This window comes from Acyrthosiphon pisum, chromosome X (genome assembly GCF_005508785.2).
Source record: "Acyrthosiphon pisum isolate AL4f chromosome X, pea_aphid_22Mar2018_4r6ur, whole genome shotgun sequence".
Taxonomy (NCBI): Eukaryota; Metazoa; Arthropoda; class Insecta; order Hemiptera; family Aphididae; genus Acyrthosiphon; species Acyrthosiphon pisum.
In genome coordinates, this window is record NC_042493.1 from 33413679 (window position 1) to 33432651 (window position 18973).

An 18973-nucleotide genomic window follows, 5' to 3' on the forward strand; every position below is an offset into this window, starting at 1 on the left:
AATACTAATAGTTCCGAAAATCCGATTTTGAATAACTACATTATTAAATGAAAAAATGGGGTTGACTATGCTTGGTAAATAACTCCGTATGTATAATACATACTGCACGCCATCCCATCACATTGTATATGTGATATATATGTATATATGTATATATATGTACCAGTACTTACCATGTGCTCGTATACATATAATATATTATCATTATATTGCTGATATTAAACATCAGTTATTAAAAATACCTATAATAATGAATAGAAGCGTGGGTTTAAGTGCAAAGATGGTGAGCCGTATGTTCAAAGCCATGGATCCGGGAAGGATATCAGAGGGGGGTATTAAATATTCTATGGCATTTAGAGCCATGGGGTCAAAGTCCCCACTGCCCACCGACAACTTTATAACGATACAAATATTTTTTAATAGAACCATTATTCATACTAACCTCCTAGTAATTTATTCAAAATATAATAAAACATATTTTATTGAATCCATTATTTATTATTGAGTAGAATAATATTGTAACATAATAGTCATAATACAAATTACTACTTTAGTCTTTAAGGTAATATTTTTTTTTTTTTTTTAAAGAGTTGTTAGTAGTTTTTATCAGTAGACTATAATAATAGCCTTTCTGATATACTCTAACAGTCTGCTAGTCATTTGTACACGGTAATAAAGTTCTGAGATTAAAGTCGAACGTAAAGTATCTTTCAATAATCATTTTTTTTTTTTTTTGTTAAAAATCATCATAACTTGATTAACTTACAAAAATTTAATTATAAAAATTATACATGATTATCTATCTCTTTTAAGCTAAAAAGCACAAATTTGCTGTACCTACTTTACCGAGCTGTAGTCATCGTAAAACTGAATCATCGTAAAAAGCTGACATACGAATTCAAATAATGTTCTTGCCGTTAAATTCTATCCGATTAACTCTAATTTTTAAACTAACGTGAACCGCTCGTCTCGTGAATTTGCTATGTTCAGCACTTTTGATAAGACGAAGACAACAAATGAGTGCGTATTACGTATTCTCAAGAATTGTACCGCATAATAATTGACGTGAATAATTTTCACATTTGACGATGGCGTTCTTATCGCTTAGTAGGATTACACTGAATATTATACTCCACGATTTGTACTGTTAAATATTGATTTTGTAGAATCGTACCAAACAGTTATTAAATACAAAATGTCTGACTGTATATTATGTACGTCCTGCAGGGGGTCTCGTGCACGATACCGTAACTATATAATATGATTCATATACCAGAAGTCCGAGGTTCACCGAATTGGTAATACACACAATACTCCATATACTACCGCACAAGGAACCCGGGAAATACAAAATAATAATAATAATTTAGGACTGAAAGAGTTAATAGTAAGTAAAAACAGCCGGGGCAATGATTTACGAACATGCGTTTATTTTGATTTTCGTTACGATAAAGCCGTTGGAAATAATTCTCCGGCCACCATAATATAATAATATTATTGTAATGAAATATGTACACGTCATTAAATCTTTATTACGCTGAGTATAGGTATTGGAAAACATAATAAAACAATATTAAGTACTTATAGTTTTCGGTTGCCTGCAAGATCGGCTCTTGTAACTACGCACACCATTTTAAAGAAATGTTACATGGCAAAACTGGAAATAAATAAACGAATTTTCTCAAAATTTAGGGATAGACACGCCATCGCGCCACACGAAATGCTGCAAGATGTCTTTAGGCCTAACAATTATTATTCATCTGTGAGGACATTTTTTTTCGGCAACATACAAAAGCGTAAAAAAATATTGGTTTTGCGTATAAAGCAAAAAATTATTTCTATTTTTTTTTTACGGCACAATTTAGGTGCACGAGTTAGGTACTTACATTATTATGTATATTTTGCTCGAAAAAGCTGTGAGTCATCCGCTGTGCGTGTCACAAATATTATGTCATACGTTTTTTTAAACTCTATGACTGAAATGCAAAAGTGTATTTCACCATTTTGCAACTGTTCTCCGTAGTAAATTATATAATTAACAAGGCGGGACGACTGTGGTGGAACGGGTAGAGGCGATTTCCTCCCCGTCATCGAGTTACCTACGCCCCCCGATTCACAATACCTACGACGCCACCGCCATCGTTTCACTGATTATTGCATTATTTGTATTTTAACTTGCCTCGCTGCAGTGTGTATACAGACACGGGTTTATTTGTGTTTGCCTTTACCCTTTCGAATCATCACAGTTTTGAAGACCGAATTACTAACCGTTATTCCCGTCTCCGGACCAGACCGCGATAATCTAAACATCATATAATATTATAATGTACTATATGTATGTGCATTGTACACGAAGCGCCCCGCGGTCCACAAGGAGCCATCCTGTGCAAAACATCATATTATTATTATAATATATTTATTATGCACAGTGTTTACGTGGAATTCACCACCGTACACTGCGTCGCAGATATAGGTGGGTGTAGTCATGGGCAAATTCCCTGGAATATATTTTTGGAAATTTTCCCGGGAATATTCCCAACTCCAGGAATTTCCCGGGAATATGATAAATTTTTAAATATTGATCATAATTTTCAGTTTTAAATGATATTATTTCAGTTTAGATTTTTATTCTTTTAAAAAAAGTTACTTAGTAACTATAATTTAATTTTTTAATTAAAATTTGTACAATGATCACAAAATAAATTATTCAACTTTTATTTTTTATGTATAAAATATGTTAAAAAATAAAAATAAACATACTGAAATACTGAATAACTTTTACTTATACATATAATGAACAATATATATTTATATATAACATTAGGTACTTCAGTATCATTATTAATAAAAATAAAAAGAAGCAGTACTCTTAAATCTTAATTAATACTTTTATAATAACAATATTATGAACTTACGGTAAAAAATAGAAAACAATTAATAAAGTGTCCAAACTATTACTTTGTATTTAAATAGGTTTTAAAAATAAACATAACTACTAAATATTTTTTTACTTATACGTGTAATGAATAAAATAAAAATAAAAAATAAAAAAAATTTTTTTAAAGAAATTTCTCGAGAGGCTGGGGAATATTCCCTGTTTCCGGAAACATTCCTTGGGGAATATTCCTAGTAGCACATTACTAGGTGGGTGCCTCTCTGATCATTGCAGAGTTTACTGGATTTAATTTAATAATTAATAATGTCACCCTGCAGCAATACCAAGTTATATACTGTAGCGTCCCTATATATCTCCTGGTATAGTCATTAGTAAAAAACATGCAGATGCATGAACTTACGAGCCCTGGTCATTACCTATGTTCGTGGCTTAAAATCCGCGACCGTCAATCACACAAACTTGTGAACAAAATTCTATATTATTATAATTATGGCCCGTATTAGCGAAATCAGAAAAATCAAAATTCGCATCGTTTCACTACAACGTGTGTTTATAAATCGTATTAATATAAATACCTACGCAACAGGTGATGCGCGACCCAACTAGCTAGGGAAGATTAGTAATTTACACCAAACCCAAAAATAAAGTATTCTGAATACTTTTATTTGTATTTCTTATTCATTAAAAAAATACTATTTTCCGATCCAGAAAAATAGTTTTAAATTTGTGACAAGACATATTATAAATCATGAACATTGATTTTATTCTTTAAACGAAATATAATATTGGCCCATGATATGATTATTTTCATAAACACCAATCTGTTGTATCCCGTATGGCCCGTATCGGCCGTATCATATGTGGTCAAAATGTATAAATAACTTATGATTACGTTGTATGTTTAACTATTAATTAATAAATGTTAGTTACCAATCATTCAAAAAATGACAACAACTAGTTGTGAAAAAAAGTATTCTGATAGTATTCTGAATATATTTTTTAAGAACTATTCGAATACGTATTCTGAATACCTTAATTCTCATTTATTCGAATATGTATTCCGAATACAAAATAAAAGTATTCTTTACAAGACTGATTATATTATCTTGTGTCGATTTTGGCGCAAGTTGAGCACGGCCTTATGCAATGCGCTCGCTGTTGTATTGTAATTATTTATAATATTATTACCTATATTTATATAAAAAAAAAAATAATACGAGTATAATTAGTATATTATTAATAAAGATGACAGAACGAAAATTAATCAGTTTTATAATAGATGACAATTGAAAACGGTCAAAATTAGTGTAAGACGCATTATACGTCATTATTATTATGAGCGTTTTTGACGTGTTGTTTCAACGGGTCATTATTATCGCATGACCAGCGAATTATGATGTTGTAGAAGCCGAGTTTTTAAAACTCGTTAGTGATACGCGAGATTTAATACAAGTATGAAATAAAGAAATATCAAAGGAACAAAATATATTGTTTCTATCATAAAAGTAGAATATTCGTTCAGAAAAAGTAACTATATTTTATTGATCCAAATAATAAATAACTATAAATTAATAAAAAGTATTTGGCTCTATAATGTGGTTTGATATAATATATTATGTTAACTAATATGTACAAATTGAATTGAATTCACAATTGAATTAACTATTTGAGAATAGTATTTTTCTAATTAACTAATAACACATTTTAATTAATTACTGATACGTGAATGGAACCACACATGTTGATGTTGTAAACCAATAATATTACACTTCCGTACACAAATACAATAAATTTCAAGACAAGAATAACGATAACATTTTCACTGTATTCGAATATTCGATTATTTGGTATATTGTGTGAGTGTTGTATCGAATATTTATTCCAGATTCACTAGATAGCGTAATGCACACTAAAATATTTAAGAGATTTGAACAGCTCTTCGGGAAAAATTTAGTGGACATTTCAAGTCCCTTGGTTTAATTCGCATAATGATCTCAACCAAATAAATATCATTCTAAATAATTGTAAACGTATTTTACGCCTTCCTCCTTGTGTACTATAATATTATACCGTGGTTTAGTATAGTAGTAAACTATTAAATTAATAAACACCTTGCGATGAAAATTAGTTTTTTCTGCTTTTGTAGTTTTGACCGAGATGAAGCTGTTTGTTTGCAGATTTAATTAAGTTTTATTCTTTGTCTGTTCTCCGGTATTTTGGGACGAGCCAAAAGAATATACAATTTACTTACTTCATTTCCCAGTAGACTTTTATGAACCATAAACAAACCATTCGAAAGTTAAATGAACTGAGATGCAAAAAGTATATATTATGAAATGTAAATATATTATTATAATATTAATATAATATGTGGACTATACACTTGTAAATTAAAAAAAAATTATTATAACGCACAAATAAGAAAATCAAAACACTGCGGTCATACTTAATTCCACATACTTACCGTCTAATTTTTGAGTCTAAAGTTAGACCTAATCCTTAATTGTATATATTATACCTAATAAATAACCAGTATTATATTTTTATTTTAAAAATGAATAATAATAGGTCCAATTACTAAGCCATATCACCATTTAAAAAACGCGTGATAAACACTACTTCTTAGTATAATAGGACATAGTAGAAGCATAGAATAATATATACCTAGTTGAAGTTTTAAGTAAACGATTTAAAATCAGTAAAAAAAAAAATATGAATATTATAAAATAAAATAAAATTGAGTCAGATAAGCCAGCCGTACTGATCTGGGTGTGTCACTCACGAAGCCTTTGAGATCATATTAAGATTATACACTAAATTTTAAAACCATTATATTAATGCGTTTTAAAAACGATTCTGTGTGGATATCAGCTTACTTTTTGTGTTACCATAGTAAACTATAATATTATAGTATATATATATAATATTGGTAGTGTACAAGTATAAATATCGCCTTACAAACTTTAAGTGCTGCTGTATCAGAATATGATATTATGATAAATTTTCAATTAAAATATATGTCGTCTAGATTTAAGAGCTTATGACATATAGAAAATAAATAAAACAATAAAAGTACATTTTCGAAAAATCAAAATCAAGTTCAGGAAAGGCTATGAAGTTATTATGATTTAAATGATTACGGAACAAAATGAAAATAATGCATTTATAATACCTATATAAGTACCACACAACAGCAACTTTAAATAAATATTTACGTGTATTTGAAAAATTATTCTTTTGAAATAGATATGTGTTATTTTATGATATTACAAAAATTTGGGTGGAGCACAGAATGATGAACGTCAGTTTGCATAAATTAGTTTTTACAGTCATTTTAGGAAATATAATTTATTAAGATGATGACATTAAAAACTATGCCCCAAATTCAGGGTTTAATTAATGTTGTAGTTATTATTATTATTATTTTTTTTTTTTTTTTTGTTACTTTTTAAACAAAACTACATCATACCCTCTTACTAAAATTAGAAAATCGTAAAAATAAATATGCATTAATTCTTTGTTTCATTTACAGCAAAATAAAGTGTTTTTGGCAAAAGAAAATGATTAATTAACTAATACCAACTTATAATATGAAAAATGGCCTCTGACATTTAAGCTCGAATCTTAATGATTCGAAACTTTTTCACGTCAAGAATATTAAAACTGATTGATTGGACGACCACAAATTGAATAGTGGATTTTTTAGCTTAATATTTGTACAACAATTAGGTACACGGAGTGTGGTGCCGAGAAAACGTGTAGGGCAGTCGAATAACCAGCGTTAATCGTCAGAAAATCCGACCAATTTGTTCATTAAATATTCAATAAATAATATTCAGACATCTTTTTTTAACCATAATATTATTCACAATATTCTCCTATTTGACTTTTCAAAAAATGTCTTAAATTTGCATTGTTAATCGTACTACGCTAAGCTTTAACCGTGGTAAAGATATTATAATATGTATAATTTCCGAGTAAAACGAAAAATGTATTGGTTTTACAATGATGAATTTTTTTCTGTGGACAGCACTCGCTCGGAATGTTGAAATAATCGCAACAATTTCGTGTCGTCCTATCCGCCCATTTCTATAGTTGGTCCATCAAGAGGTAATTTAAAATTGATCGATTTTCTCAATAGTGTTCCCGACCAATTCTATAATACTTAATACTGTCGAAAACTTTTGAAGAAATACCAACAAACACGGTTTTGACTAAAATCCACGGAGAAGATTGTTTTTATTTTAAGTCAAGATACAGAGTTGTTTTAAGATTCATTGATTTAATATAGTAACATTATATGATGCCAGACAGTGTTTTATGATATATAATATATTAAAAGAGAAAATAACTAATAAAATCAACTGTGCATTGTGCTCAAAAAATATACATTATTATGGATTCAGTTTACTTATGCAAAAATCCACACATTAATGAAATATTTCTAATAATCATAATTTGCACACTTTTTATTACAGTAAATAACAATGATTTTAACAAGACATTATAAGTTTTGTAAATTATTTATGTCTCAGTTTAATTTAAATGTACACACGACAGTAATTTTATATACATATTTTTATTCCGATCGTTTGAACTTTTTAAGTCTGATAAAAACTGCTGTTGTGATATTTCGGCGAAGTATAGTTTTAACAAAAGTCAATATAGATACCTAGGTATAATAGGCGGTATAACTGGACGGTCCGGAGTTGGTGTTAAAAACAGTACAGCTTCTGAAAAATATGTTCAATATAAAACAGAACATCATAGGTATCATTAAAATGTAACCAATAACAGATAATATATATTATTATGCTATATTAGTGATATTATATTATATTATAATGGGTGCAATTGACCCTGTGCGTATTCATCGAATTTTCGTTCGATGAAAAGTACTCACCCTTAATGTATTTTCACATGAATCCTATCGTGTGTCCGAATAAAGCATTAAACGCATAATTCGTTGGCAAAAGTTGCGTTATAAACCAACTATGAACGTTTTTTAGAACTTACCAATGTCACGTTTATGATTGATTTTCGGTTCCAATTATAATCGATTCGCAATGATTTTGTTTATTATTATTTTGTTTAATACTTCATAATATAAAGATACAAATTATTTGTACCTTTATATTTAGACGAGATAATATTGACATATCGATTTCGTTTGTTTAGGACTAGTGGCCTTAAGACAACAGTTGTACGTATATACAACATAATAATGTGATGAGTTGTAATGCGATCACAGTTGGATGAATATTGTAAAATTATATTATGGAATAATCATCTATCCCGCGAGTTATTATAGAGTTATTATTACGAAAAAGCGTGTCTTTTTAATAGTCCCAATGCCGTATAATTGTACGCACGTGAATATTAGTCTTACGCACGGAAATTATAATTTCATGTTCTTTAATTTAAAACGTACCTAGTCCTTATAATATTATGAGTATTTTTTTTCTCAAAAAAAGTCATTGTTGGAATCGCTTAATTTTGTTCGAATATTTTATTCGAGTCCTTGTTTCGTATTTTCGTAATTTACTCGTAAAACAATGATTTGAAATAATAATAATATAGGTATGATATCAAAAATCATCTGTCAACGATCCAAAATAAACGAATTTGGCCAATTTGGGTAAAATTTTTATAATGTATTTACAATTTAATCGTCATCCGACACAGAGAATGGGATCTCGATGATTTTTACAGTTCCAGTTCCTGTTCGGTTCCCAAAAAAAATTAAATGTAAGTTTATTTTCGGTTCTTAAAAATAAATAATTTGTCACATGTTTTTTTTTATACTTATGTAAAAAAAATTGAAAAGTAAAAGTATCGGTACCGGTATATTAAGATTAATTTAAATAAGGGTTTCGTTGAGGTTTTGGTTCCCAATATTCAAAGGGTTCCGGTTACAAAACTGGTTCTTTTCGGTAGGGTTCCAGTCCTTGGTCCTACGATAGAACGAACTCAACGGTGGTAATATAATATAGTACCTATTACTCAGGCACTAATAATAATAATAGAAATAGTAATAATAATAATAGTACCTACACAAGCAGACAGTAAACTGCCTTTTCGAACACTTAGACACCCAAATCGGATTTGCGGCGTAACATACAGGTACACAGAGAAAATCAAATCGATGGGACTTCAAAAGGTTTCGTACGGTTTCAGAATGTTCGCGGTTACATTGTCTTCGGCACAGAACTATTAGTCCGATATGTATATTGTATATAATAATATATTATAGACATTCCGCTTGTATAATAATAGTATAATAATAGTAGCTGACGTCTTTGTTTTCCAAAAATAAAAATAAAAATAAAAGAATCAATATAATTATTTCGTTAGTTAATCTCGTAAGCGAAGCATGGACAAACATCATTATTTTTTCATAAAGAAAATTATTTTCTTAATCAAATCCTATTAAAATTTGAAGTTTTAACATTGACAAACACATATATAATTTTTTAGAAACTGAACCCGAGCTAATCTCGGTCATCCGGTACTAATAAAAATTTTGCGAATGATATCGATTGGAAAATATTAAGTTATGAGAGCAATCGAAATATTTTGACACATATATTACGCGTATTTCTTATATTATCGGCACTATAATAATATCTGTATCGGATGTTACGTAGGTAGCGTTTAATAATGTTCGCAATAAGTTTTTAAAGGTCGGTGTATTATACGCGCTCAAAACCAATATATACCTAGAATATAGTATTATGTAAGTATCGTATTCCGGGCGGTGAGTTCATCATAATATTATTTTCGTCTTCTTTGAAAAGTTTGATTTTCTTGAAAAAACAAAAACGATAATCAACAAAAATAAATGAGTACTATGCGAAATATTATGCAAAGTGAAATTGGCGGTCTTAAGAATTATTATTCAAATAGTATGCTAAACACGATGCTGGACAAAAATAGTTTAAAAAAAAAAATTATGATATGCAGTCTCGGTTTCTTGAAATTAAATTTAAACAGCCAATTTATGATAATTATACTACGCGGCTATTAACAAGCACCCCATTTTTCTTTTAACAATGAATTTACTCAAGCATAGATTTTTAGGACTTTGAAGTATACATTTTATGACAATATTCTGAAATACTTGGTTTTTTATTCCACTAAGGAATATTCTATAGTGATACCAACTTTCTTTGTTTCATATGAGAATCATTCTTTTCACCAGTGCATTTTAAATTAGGAAGATTTTGTATTAAATTATTGATGGATCCAAATCGAAATTCGAACAAGTAGTTTTTGAGTTATTTAACTTATTGTACTATTGTTAAATATTGAAAATATATGGTGACTGTTATGATTTGAAAATATCACAGTAATTAATATTAATTTATAAGCATATTTAAAGAACAATAAACTGCCTGATTATAATATTATCTAGTATTGATATTATACTATCCAATTTTACATATATTTTATAATATTATTTTTGTAAAATATTTTTAAGGAACATTATATTTAGTCAATACATTTCAATTAATTAGAAACTACTCGTTCATTCATATTTTGTGTTATATTAATATCGATATTTTCAAAATAAAACTCTTATACACAACAATTTACAGTATAAAGGTCAATTCTCAATTTTATTAAGAATAATATGCGAGTAGGTACTATCAAAAGATACTACTTAATTGGTAAGAAAAATCTAAGTATTTTAAAATATGGTATTTTAGGTAGTAAACTTTTAAATTAGAAAAAATAAAAAATGGAGATGATCATACTTTTTGAATCATATTCCTTGTTCAAACACTACAAACACAATAGGTACTTGAAAACAATAGCAAAAGTGTTTGGATTTTGATCCAGTTTTGGAGCAATTCTCTAAAATATTCTACGAGAACTTTACTCACTGCATTAGTTGAAAAACAAAATTCATAAAGCATATTGTACGATTATGGTATGGCAAAATATATTTAAATTTATTTAATTAATAATAACTATAATAATATTACACTTCAGCGTACTGAGCATTTAATTAGATTAAAACACGTCAAAGCAGTTAAATTATTATCGTATGTACGTGCATAAATATATTATTTATAAAACAAATATTATGCTGACGACAACTGAGCCACTTCAGAGCCACCCCAAGTCTAGTTTACCGTCCGTATTTATACGTTCCGGTCTGAACCAGTCAAGCAGAGGTTTGACCGAAACTAAACTCAACTTAATTACTATTGGACAGTATTAAATTTAACTTAACTGCTCAGAGAAGTTCTTTTTTTACAAATATAAGTTTTAACTAGATAGGCCATTGGTAGGTATTATTTGAAGTGAAAACCATGTAACCCAATTTTTTCCTAAAACTATGAAGTAGCTAGGTAAAAATTAATGTTGTGCAAAATATACTTTAAATTGACATGCCTACATCAGGTATTGGATGCTTTTAAGTTACCCGAGTAAGTATAATAAATTGAGAAAGTTGTAAAAAATAATTTTAAATTAAAATACATTTGCTCAAATACTTTACTCATAAATCATAATATAATTGTAAAATTAAGACTATGACTGGTATATTATTATTAATCATATGGACATAAAAAAATGAATAAAACAAAATAAATTAAAATTAAGAAATAAATTATGTTTAACATACTTTGGAAATAAGATCGTTAACTGTAGCTGCGTGTAGCGTACAAACTACAAAATACAAAATGTACAAAAACACGCCTTGGTTTAAATGATACTGCTGGTGCTGGTCGTCTAATTTGTGGGTTTTCAAATTGTATTGTACCTACAGTATGATTTGACGGTTAAATCGTAATGTTTTGCTGTAAGTGACGAATTTTCTAAATAATCTAAACTTTTCAGAAGAGCCAGTACACATGGTTTTGACATTGTTTTAAAACTTGTTGTTGTAACTAACTATCTAACCTTGTTAGAACAACAATCATATAAAATTACAATATTATTCCATATTAATAACGCATGTTAATCTTTAGAAATAACATTGTCTTGTACAATAATAGGTACATAATAGTTAAAACGTATTTTATTTTAATTGTTTTCAATACTTTAAGAATTACTTCCTATATTTTGACTAACTTTTAGACAAAAATAAGTATACCCACGAAAAGTTACACACTTATTAACGAAAACTAAAATTTAAGTAGTCGTTAACTGCACATGTCATATTATAATTTGATCGCATGGCGACTACAGTTGAATTCGTTTATGATTCAATTTAATTATTTACCTGCTAATCTCATAAATGATTACTGCATACGAATTGTAAAAAAAAATTGCAACCACAAATCGAAACTATAAATTGTCGTTTATAACGCTGTAGTTGTACACGGCTCATGGCGCTCATTACAAATCTGTCACTAACTGCAAATAATCTTTAACCCTCGATACGTATACGTATATGTTTCGGTTATGACGGCAAAAACGTGTAGGTGGCCTAAACGTACCCAAATAAGCCACAGGGTTTGCTTAAGTAGGGATGGGACTTTGGTGCAATGTAATTGTTTTCTCAAGTTTTAATACTTCGTAGATCTAGGTGTAGGTAGTAAATGTATTTAGGCTGTTATTGATTATTTGACTGATATTTTTATTTTGCATTTATTAACACATTATTCGACTTTTTAGAACATTTTTAAAGTTTATAAAACATTTTTCACAGTTTTTTTTCTGAAGAACTTACATTTTTGTACTAATTTTTACAATAGTATAAACCTTAATATCGGTTGAAAGGTACCACGTATAATGGTCGGATAGTGTTGAACGTATATTTTAGAAAAGCACCACCGTTTTCATATCAGTAAATAATTATTAAAGTACCGATGACAATATATTTACATAATATACATGTTTTAATGTCATTAGTATTTTTTTTTTTTTTTAGAAGAAAATATTCAATCCATATCTAAGACATAATGAGTATATGTGTGATAAGAGGGAAATAAATAAAACATGTTTTACATAATTTGGGGAAAGAAATTTGGGCAAGCCACTGATGACACTTTTGACTTGGATTAGTATTTTATACTACCTATATGTCTTCTGAGGATAAAAATTCATCATACCAACATGTCTCCATTATGTTTATTTTTAAACCGTATATTTAAACACATTTTTAAAAAAATGTTAAGGCATTTGTGTATACTTGTTTATGGCATTATTTTTATTTTTGTGATTTTTTAGGTCATAAAACCTCAGCCCTAATTATAAGCGTATATAATAGTTGCGTGATTACTTACTGACGAACGAAACGGCGCCACTGTAATATTGTATTGTTATATAATATTATTTTATTAATGCTACACGCGGTGTCCCTCCTAAAGTCCTAACTATAATAGACAATAATAATATTCATTATTACAGCGAAGTATCTGCAGTTTTGTCCGTTAGAGTTTTAACGGCGTTCTCCTATCATAACCACCCGAAGTAAACCTGTCCTGTTATGGCCTCGTATCCGGCCTAATGACATTTGCACACGAATTCGAATGAAATCCGTATTAACTATCATAGGTTTTATGTACGCGTCGCCCAGTCATTAAAACTCATTTCACGCGATCCGCCTACCCCCTTTAATGTATCTAATATATAAAATTATACGACCGACGAAGAAAGGCGCAGACCGGCGTGGAGGGAGACGTTGACGAATATAATGTGAGATAAAAACAATTTTAAAAAAATAACGTCTCAAACTACCCAATATTTTTCTCCGATTAACTTAGACTATACAGAGTAAACTCGTCCAAAATGTGATTTTTGTACAACAACAAATATTCTGCTTTGAAATAAGGAATTAAAAATGCATGCATCGTTACAACAAAAGGTAAACAATTAAAAAAAAAATTAATGATATAAAAAATAGGAAAAAAAATGTCTTTTTAATGACTTAAAATTATGTAAAAACAACATTTTCAAAAACAATAATATAGCTTTTGAAATAACAAGTGTCTAATGAATCGCCCAATATTATAGATATATGTGACCCTGCTAATTTTAAACTTACATAGGCCAGTGATGCAGCAGTTGCATCCTGTAAGTAGGCTATGTTGTTGTTTTCCATTTGTAGCACATATCGGTTATGTGCGTCAAATTGATAAGTGACTAAAAAAATTTACTTTCCTGCAATTGGGGAACAAATTATTACAAAATAATATACTTTTAACAGTTGAACAATCGCATCGCACGGCAAACGCACATACTACAATGGGTAGCTGATATTGATAGTACCTACCTACCTCTATATTATAATAATATAATGTACGTTTTATGATTTTACGAGACTTGATCAAAATTACAGATTAGAACAGAAGCAGTACAATTATGTTATTATAAAAAGTTTGTAGTATCTTTTTTTTTTTAGTACAAACATAATATTATTATTGTACTATATTATTATACGTCTTATCTATGCATAAAACCGTATTTCATATAATAATATTTACAAAGAAATAAAAAATGCATTTACCTATACAATACGCAATGCTCTTGTGCAGTTATGTTTCATTAAGTTCCAATGGGAGCGATGAGCTACATCGGATACATTTCCAATTTATTTAAAATATTGTTTCTTTAGTACCTACGGGTACGAAATGCAATAAGAATAACATGTTTCGTGTTTCTATAAAATATACAATACACCCACATAGCAAAATAATATTTTCAAAATATTGTTAAAATATAGAAAAACAAAATCAAAATATTTTATTGTATTCATCACAATGTTTTAAAATATTGTGAAAACATATAGAAAACATTTTTTGGCAGGAGAAAAAACGTTTTCACAATATTTTAGCAAAATATTTTTACAATGTTTGGTTTATATATTTTCAAAATATATGGGACATAATATTTCTAAAATAATCAAATTCACACATTTTCAAAATAATTAGCATAAAACGTTTCTAAAAATTTTTAGAAAAATATTTTAAAAAATGTTTGGAACCAAATATTTCTTATATAATTAATTAGATATATTTTAAAAATGTTTAGGATCAAATGTTTTTACATGATTCATCCATGATATTTTTAAACTGTTTTCAGACAAATATACTTTAACCAACTAACCAATATTCTAATATGACTTATAAATAATATAATACTTATAAGCACACCTATGTTATATTTTTATGAACAGAATATGATAAGGAAGATGAAATGAGTAAGAGATTTAATTAGTTAAAAAAAAAAGTCATTCAATTACAATTAATCAATGGATTTATTTGGTTTTTTAATTATTGGCAAGTTCATTTTTTTGTTTTTTAAGTTTTTCTCTCTGTGAAGCTTGAGCCATCCAATTCTTCAATGGTTTTTCTACTTCCATATTTGGAATGTCTGCAAATTTTTTTATAGAACGGACTGCTTCTAAAATTCAAAACAAAAAGTTTATAAATTAATTATAATGTTTTTATACATTAATATGAAAGGTACATTTTTAATTTTTACATATAGAAATTATAAATATATAAAAGTATAGTAAGTAAATACATAAATAAATAATATCATCCTTATATAAATTAAAAATAAAATATAAATGCTTTCATTAATTTAAATTTGATTTAAACTCTTTCTATAAAGCTGGTCAAATTTTTGAAACACTAATGAAAATTTTGGAAAGTATCACTCTAAAGAAAAAATGTTATGCAATTTCAAATCTATAAAAATGCTGGCTAAAAATGTTTGAACTATATTTCTACTCAAAAAAGTTCATAAAATAAAAATCATGGGAAATACTTTAGCTTCTTGCCTTCTTTGCTTCATTCAGAATAAAAAATTGTTACAGACCAATATTGTCAACACCATAAAAATATTATTTTTCAGTTTTCACCTACTTATTTATAAATTTCCCAATGTAAAAAAATGTTCTAAAGTCTAAAGTTACTTATTAACTTAATAACTTATTTAAATATATAAATAATATAGTGATTTTTAGTTCTTACTAAGTATAAATTTATTTTATTATTGTAGATACATACATTTGAAACTTGTATCAATAGAAAATATAAAGACAAGATATATATATACAAAATGAAATAATGTGATTATAGCAGATGTAATAGAACACAAAACATTGGTAAACCGTAATACTAATACATTAAAGCTGGATGCAAAACAGTAGTAGCCACATATTAAGGTAGACAAAAAGTTACTGATACGAGCAAGTTATGTAAATCCTAGTAAACAACTTTCAGTATATTTAATCATACAATTCAAATTAACCAAGTATACATATAGGTATAATATGATACAATGATATTAATAATTAAACCTACAATTTACTGAGGTAACTATATGTTAATACCATTTAAAGTTAAAAACAATCAAAAGTTCACTAAATAGTATTAATAGTAAATAGATAATATTGTTGTGTCACTATTTAGTTAACCTATTGGTAATGCTCACTTACAACAGTAGTTCTAGACAAATTGTTGTATGTATTTTTATTTGTTTTTACTTACCAAATATAATACTGCAACTTTGTAAAGTAGAAAATTGATTTTTTCCCTTGAAACCAATGTAAGAGTAATTCATGAGAAATGTGTCACTAAACAATGTCTGCATCATTTTGCGGATGGTTTCTGGCAAAGAGTTGCTCAAAAATCGAGATAAAGTTTTGACCTATGAAACATAATTTATTTTATAGAACCGTGTTATGCATTAGTATATTATGTGAAGAATTATTTTTAATATACCTATCAAGACTTAGACTTTTTTCGTTTTTGTTTTAGTCAAATAATTTATTTAATTACCAAGGTGCATCTTATCTAAATTATTTGAATTTTAAATTTTAGCTGAACTTCTTTAATATCTTAGATTATTTAAAGAAAATAATTAATGATAAAAAAAAGAAATAATGCAATACAAAATAATGATTAGGTATACCTACCATAAAGGTGTTTTAAATATGATTGTATTGAATTATTACAAATTAAAAATAATACTTGTGTATTAGATGTAGCATATCATAATGATTTTTTTATTTATTAAAATTATAAACTACATACCACAGAAGATCTGTATAAAGAATCATTAACTAATCTGTTTTCCATTTGATTAAGATCTGTGTCATTTTCAATTATAGTAATGTCTTCATGAGTGGCATAAGTTTCAGCAAAACCGTTTGACTTTCCCGAAAGCTTGTCATCAATCTTCTCCAGTATGGATTCAAAAACATCCATACGTTTATGAATATTTTCAACATCATATTTTAGAGTTGTAAGAGATCTTTTTATGAATTTTTTGAAAGCTGAAATAATAAGTATTCAAATCTTATGTTTAATAATAAAAATAATAATTCTTAAAAAATAAAATAGTATAATATAAATTATGTATTGAATATTTTTTTTACTTTTATTTTTACAGTATATCAAATACTTAAAATGTATAGATATATCTACCCCAAAATGTGGGATCTTTTTATTTATGTTAGTAAATATAGCTTATTATTTTCCAATTTAGGAATAGTGAATACAAATTATCAGTTCTAAGTAAAATTACTATTATGGTTGCGCTGGTTTATAAGAATTAAATGTTTTTAAAGTACATCAAATATATTATGTACTCAATTAAATAAATAATTTGGTTACTTTAAGTGAACTTTTTCTTCAGTAATTTAAATTTTTTATTTAAAACCTATTTGAATAGTGTTTGTGTATAATTAGTGTTTTTTATAACACTGGCCTTTCAATCACCAAATATATTTTACTCCGATAAAATATTTGGCATAACTAAACAATATATTAATCAATAAATAGTAATAACTGAAATTATACATATTATACATACATTGATCAGTTTCATTTTCTGCAGCAGTTGATGGTGAAATAAATAAGCTATGTTCTGAAATGTGGTTTTCCTGGGTTGATAATGAATGATCATTTTTGTAAGACATTTTCATTTTTTTTTGTGCTGATCCAGAAAATTCAGGAATATCAGTGGTAGCTTCTAAAACAATTTCCCCAGTACCAGTGGTTTCAGCTTCATTTTCAAGAGATTGATTATTTGAATCATGTGACGATGTCGTGTCAAATATATTTCCTGGTCTATAACTTATATCCTTATCGGAATCATCTGCTACTGATTCTGGAATAAAATACTGTTTAGAAATCACAAATTCTTTAAAATGTATTAAAGTTATACTTAGATGAAAAACGAATAAAAGATACATAGTATAAGATATAATAAAAGTTATTATTTTTTATTATAATAACAAAATAAATAATTTTGTGTTCTTGTCTTCTTTATATTGTATACCTACTCTTGAATAGACAGAAAGTTAAATTATATTACTTCTATCATTATTATTATTATATCATCTAATGTTATAATATAGTTATATATATTATATTAGACAATAGTCCATAAATTGAATAAGTTAAAATAAAATAAATCACCACTAAGACAATACCTAACACAAAAATTATAAATGCTAAGAAAGTTTCAATACAAACCGTTATCAGATTCTTCAGAGTATACTGGAGGATTTGGTAATTTTGATACAACTGTTTCTGTGGGTATGTTATTTTTGGTCCTTTTGACAGTTTTTGTAGCCTTAATATGATCTTCATTAGATGACAATTCTGAATTTACTTGTGCCTTGGTTGCTTTGGATTCAGCTTCTTGAAAGCTAGCTAATAAAATTATAAATTTGCTTATTTATTATATATATTCTATATTATGTTAAGTATAGATTACTATAGTTTTTTTTTTGTAATATTATCAAATAATACTTACCAATGTTGGTCAACATAATCCTTGCTTTATATTTTTTAAAATGTATTTCATCAGGTTTAATCCTACGTTTAATTGTTGTTTTGGTATCCATTCTATTGGTTTTATTAGGCCATTCACAAAAACCATTCTTGAACCAAAAGTCTGGTACAACGTCTACCGTATTATCAGCTTCAAAATTAACAACAGTCCACATACTATAAAATGAAAGATTTTGAAATAAGTCTATTTTTTTAAAAAGATATTTAATAATTAATGAATATATACAGCATACATTTAATATATAATAATGAATACCTATATTAAAATAAATTTATAACACATAATAATTGTATAATATATCTAAATTTATGA

The 18973-nt window shown here is 27.4% G+C and overlaps 2 protein-coding genes across 2 annotated transcripts in view; one reads left to right on the forward strand and one right to left on the reverse strand.

Moving 5' to 3' along the window:
- Positions 1-18973, forward strand: part of LOC100162449 (RNA pseudouridylate synthase domain-containing protein 2) — a gene marked incomplete at its 5' end in the record, with an annotated part of 153378 nt that overhangs the window by 76518 nt on the left and 57887 nt on the right. The window lies entirely within an intron of this gene.
- LOC100571031 lies at positions 15093-18869 on the reverse strand. The gene is made up of 6 exons (XM_029485777.1): positions 18623-18869; positions 18340-18519; positions 17675-17971; positions 16894-17135; positions 16348-16507; positions 15093-15253 (listed from the first exon to the last, which is right to left on the reverse strand). Exons 1-6 carry the CDS (start codon positions 18813-18815, stop codon positions 15120-15122), a joined length of 1206 nt encoding a protein of 401 aa, XP_029341637.1. The 5' UTR covers positions 18816-18869; the 3' UTR covers positions 15093-15119.

What these genes read in the sequence shown, in the direction of transcription:
- LOC100571031 (XM_029485777.1), bottom strand. Translation starts at nt 18,815, where the DNA reads ATGTGGACTGTTGTTAATTTTGAAGCTGATAATACGGTAGACGTTGTA. An exon ending in CTCTGAAGAATCTGATAACG is followed by an intron (nt 17,972 to 18,339) that starts GTTTGTATTGAA and finishes ATTTTATTCCAG; the next exon opens with AATCAGTAGCAGATGATTCC. An exon ending in AAGTTGCAGTATTATATTTG is followed by an intron (nt 15,254 to 16,347) that starts GTAAGTAAAAAC and finishes TTTGAATTTTAG; the next exon opens with AAGCAGTCCGTTCTATAAAA.